The following is a 4,432-nucleotide window of genomic DNA, read 5'->3' on the forward strand; positions in this document are numbered from 1 at the left end:
CACCCGTGGGCTCGTAGCAAAAGGACTCGGGCTAGAAACCGGCCCTCCCCGACTTTTTTCCCCCGCGCTGCTCCCGGCCGGGACCACCCGGGCCGCCGGAGCCCAAGAAGCCGCCGACATCTCGGGAGCCCTCCCAGCCCGCAGCCCGCCACGCAACCCTTCCGTGGGCTCTCCCGACACCGGGGGGCCCTGCTCCCACCCCGGCCCCCGCAGCACACTCCGACACAGGGCGCTGGGAAAGAGGAGCACGACAAATTCGGCGGAAACCTTCGGGTTTTATTGGAAAGGAAAGATCTGCCTTACCTGGAACCAGGCTCTCCCCTTCTTCCCCTCATTAAAAAAAAAAAAAAAAAATCAGACAGCTCTAGGTAGAGCTGGACAGAGACATTTTGAATAACCTGGCAGCAGAAATTAACAGGAAGGAGAAATAGAAAGAAAACAAACAAAAAAAATCTCGGGGGGAAGAAAAAAAAGATACAGCCGGATATTTTTCGGTTTGTTTTGTTTTCGCTTATTATTATTTTTCACTATACTGTATTATCCTGATGCAATAAAGGCTGGTTTGTAATGTAATTTAAAAATATATATGTCCAAACAAATAGCAGGGCCAGAATATGACAAGTGCATTCAGCATTATAATTCAACTGGGCTCCACCTCCATACCGCCTCCTAATTAATGGGTCTCCGAACTTGCAAAAGCCTGCATTGGACAGAGAGAGAGAGAGAGAGAAAGAGAGAGAGAGAGAGGGCGAAAAGTGTCATTGAAGATAATTGATTACCTCCCAATCAACAATAACTTGTTAGCAATAGTCAATTACCCCATCTCTTCTCGCTCCTTTCCCCCTGGTCCGAGGTCTCGGTGCGAGGGCTGCTCTTCCCCTCGACGAAGTCTGCTTTTTCTTTTTCTCTTTCTTTTTTTAAAAATTATTTTTAAAAAAAAAATTTGGGGTGGGTATTAGCTAAAGGTGGGGGGGCAGGGAAAGTGCTGTGATTTGGGGTGTTTCTTAAAATAGCAGCTAGAAAGAGAAAGAAAGAGGAGAGACAGGGAGAGAGAGAGGGAAAGAGAGAGAGAGAGAGAGAGAGAGAGAGAGAGAGAGAGAGAGAGAGAGAGAGAGGAGACAGACAGGAGGGGGGGAAATCTCCGACCCAAAACCCTGGGACAAGAGGTACGGCAGGACCACCTCTCGGCGAGGGACCGACGGCAGCTCTGCTCCACTCCGCGCCCGCCCGCCGCCCTGCCCGCCCGGCCCGCCACCCGACGTGGCTCTCCCCGGGAGGACCCGGGGCTCCTCCGCCGGAGTTGGAGGTGGGCTTCAACTTTTGCTCGCTGTCTTCTCCGCCGTCACCCCGCGGTCCCGCCGGGGGCTTCTCCCCGCGGCAGCGCATCCCCGTCGCGGGTGGGGAAGGCAGCCCCGCGCAGCCCAGCCCCACCATGACTTCCAAAGAAGAGCCCAAGCCCTCCTCGGGGGAAGAACGGCGGCGGAGCCCCTTGGATCACCTCCCACCGCCGGCCAACTCCAACAAGCCCCTCACCCCCTTCAGCATCGAGGACATCCTCAACAAGCCCTCTGTGCGGAGGAGTTACACCCTCTGCGGAACGGCCCACCTCCTCTCCGCCGCCGAGAAGCACCCCCCGGCCGGGCTGCCCCTCTCCGGCCGGGCGCTGCTCTCCCAGACCTCGCCCCTCTGCGCCCTGGAAGAGCTGGCCAGCAAGACCTTCAAGGGGCTGGAAGTCAGCGTGCTGCAGGCGGCCGAAGGTAAGCCCCTCTCAGAGTAGGGGGGGGTCCTCCAACGGGTGGGTACCCGCTCCTCCCCACGGCCTTCCTTCCCCACGCTTTTCCTTCTCTCCTCGTCCCCCGCCATCTCCCAGGGTGTCGCATGGGGTGGGATGGGGGTCTCTGGGCGGCCCGTACCCGGCCGGTACCCGGCAGCATCCTCCCCCGCGGCCCTCGGGGTGCGGGAGAGAGGGCTCTGCCCCGCTCCCTCCAGATACCGACGGGGCAGGGGTGTGGGGTCCGGGGGCTCGGGTCGGGGTGGACACGGGAAAGCGGGGACAATCTGGCGGCTCGTCGGCAGGCCGGGACGGGATGACCATCTTCGGGCAGCGGCAAACGCCGAAGAAGCGTCGGAAGTCGCGGACGGCCTTCACCAACCACCAGATCTACGAGCTGGAGAAGCGGTTCCTCTACCAAAAATACCTGTCGCCGGCGGACCGAGACCAGATCGCCCAGCAGCTGGGGCTCACCAACGCCCAGGTCATCACCTGGTTCCAGAACCGCCGCGCCAAGCTCAAGAGAGACCTGGAGGAGATGAAGGCCGACGTGGAATCGGCCAAAAAGCTGGGCCCCAACCCCGCCGTGGACATCGTGGCCTTGGCCGAGCTGGAGCCCAGCGCCGAGGGAAGGGGCAAGGCGCGGCCCGGGTCCCCGCCGCCGCCCCCCGCCGCCGCCCGGGAGCCCGGCGCTCCGCCGCCGCCCCGCCCCGCCTCGCCCCCCACGGAGCGGCCCCGCAGCCGCCGGGACAGCGAGGAGGAGGAGGAAGAGGAGGAGGAGGACGTGGAGATCGACGTGGATGACTGAGGGGCGGCCGGCGTCCCCCCCCATGTCCCTCCCCCCCCATCCCGACAGCTCCAAACCGGCACCCTCGGCCCCCCATCCCGGCCCCGGCAGCGCGGCGGGGCGGCTGCTCCCCTCGGTCGGAGCAATAAGCAATAGCACCCCACCACAGACACACACCCCCGATGAATTTAGGGTAGAGTCGATATCCCTCCGCCTGCCACATCTTCGGAACGGTGCAATTACGGACGGCTTCTGTATAAATATTTAAACTTATATATTGGAATTTTTTTCCTTCCCCCTTCTTTTTGAGGTTTTGATTATTATTTTTTTCTAATAGCTATCAGTGATGATTATTTTATCTATAAGGGAGACGCGTAACCTTGGAATAAACCTGGCTTCCAACAGATGTTTGGGAAAGCAGTTGTTTTCAAAGACTTCCGAAACAAACCACTTTAGAGAAAATTTAAGTTAGGCTTCAAACGGCAACAGCAAAAAATTAGCCGCTTTCCTTTCCTTGCATGTTTCAGATGTGCACGAACAAATTTTTTTCCTTTTAAAAATATTTTTTTCTTTCGCAGTCTTGGGAACTTGGGGCTGGGTGATAATGCAAGTTGAAAAATATATACTTTCTTTTATTCCTAGAGCATAGAGATTTGTCTCCAATGCAATTTCTGCCTCATTTTACCAATTAAAAGCTATTTTTACCATTTTCTGCTATTGTTGTGCTTTTATTAAAAAGCTGCCTTTCGTATTTTTGATATGAAGGTGGTAACAAAAAAAAAAGGAAAAATAAAAAAAATCCTAGAATTATTTTTTACTCTTTTTAGAATTTTTGCATGCTATGGAAATAAAAAAGGACAAATCCCAAAATCAATACATTTAAATATTACACTATAAATTAAAAAAAAAAAGTGTACAGATTTAAGACCTGGTTTTGTTTGAATTGTACAAATTTTAAAAGGCCTGCTATTTAAGTTCCGATAGGGACAATGTCGCTTTATTTACTGTCTCTTAGAATTGTACAGATAGCTCTTCTTTTTCCGATACAATAAAATCTTTACCATTTTAATATACTTTTTAACGTACTTCATTTGTGACCGAAAAAACACCCCTCCGGTCCGAGGCTACACCAGACTTTTCCCCCGCAGGAATCTCCCATCCCGTTTGCATTTGAAGTTACTCTGAGAGCAGTACCTGCGAGAAAAATGACGGGAAAGGAGCGCACGAGCTAAACCAATATTATTATTTAGGGTTTTTTTTTTTTTTCCTGAGTTTAATGCCAGGCAGAGTTTAGCAGGGGAAGAACGCGGAGCATCGATAAGGCCGGAGGGGCGGCCAGCGCTTCCCGGGCGCGGGGGATGCGCGGCGGCCGCGGGAGCGCGGAGGGGCGAGCGGAACCACCGGGACCCCGGGGCCCTCCTGCTGTCAGCAGGGCATTTCCAGCCTGAAATTGGAGGGGCAAAAAGAGGGGCAGAGAAAAAAAAATAATGGAAAGAAAAAACAAATCCGAGCGGCAGCGAGGAGTTATCAGCGATTTGGACAAAAGGAGCGGGGTGCTGCGGAGGGAGCTGCCCTCCGCCCGGCGAGCCAGGCCTCCCGCGTCTGGGCAAAAGCTGCCACGGGGACACGGGGATGGAAAATGCTTCGTTTCCTCCCTTTAATTATTTTTCTTTTAATTTTGTCGCTTTTTTTTTTTTTTAATTTTGGGTGTTTTTCTTTATATCTTTTTTCTTTAATTTTTTTTTCCCCAGCCAAAATTAAAGCTCTGGTGAATGTGTTTTCCCTTGGCAGCGTGACTTGCCTTTGGAGTCGAGCAACCTGTGTTTCTCCCTATTCTTTGTAAAATTTATGTGAGAAAGGCAAATCTGGTGTAC

General features: G+C 53.5%; 1 protein-coding gene across 1 annotated transcript; it reads left to right on the forward strand.

Annotated features, from left to right (window-relative positions):
* The first annotated feature begins 722 nt into the window (after positions 1-722).
* LBX1 (ladybird homeobox 1) lies at positions 723-3,627 on the forward strand. The gene is made up of 2 exons (XM_038140775.1): positions 723-1,757; positions 2,077-3,627. The coding sequence occupies exons 1-2, from the start codon at positions 1,433-1,435 to the stop codon at positions 2,577-2,579; spliced, it is 828 nt and encodes a 275-aa protein (XP_037996703.1). The 5' UTR covers positions 723-1,432; the 3' UTR covers positions 2,580-3,627.
* The last annotated feature ends 805 nt before the right edge of the window (positions 3,628-4,432 follow it).

This window comes from Motacilla alba, chromosome 6 (assembly GCF_015832195.1).
Source record: "Motacilla alba alba isolate MOTALB_02 chromosome 6, Motacilla_alba_V1.0_pri, whole genome shotgun sequence".
Taxonomy (NCBI): domain Eukaryota; kingdom Metazoa; phylum Chordata; class Aves; order Passeriformes; family Motacillidae; genus Motacilla; species Motacilla alba.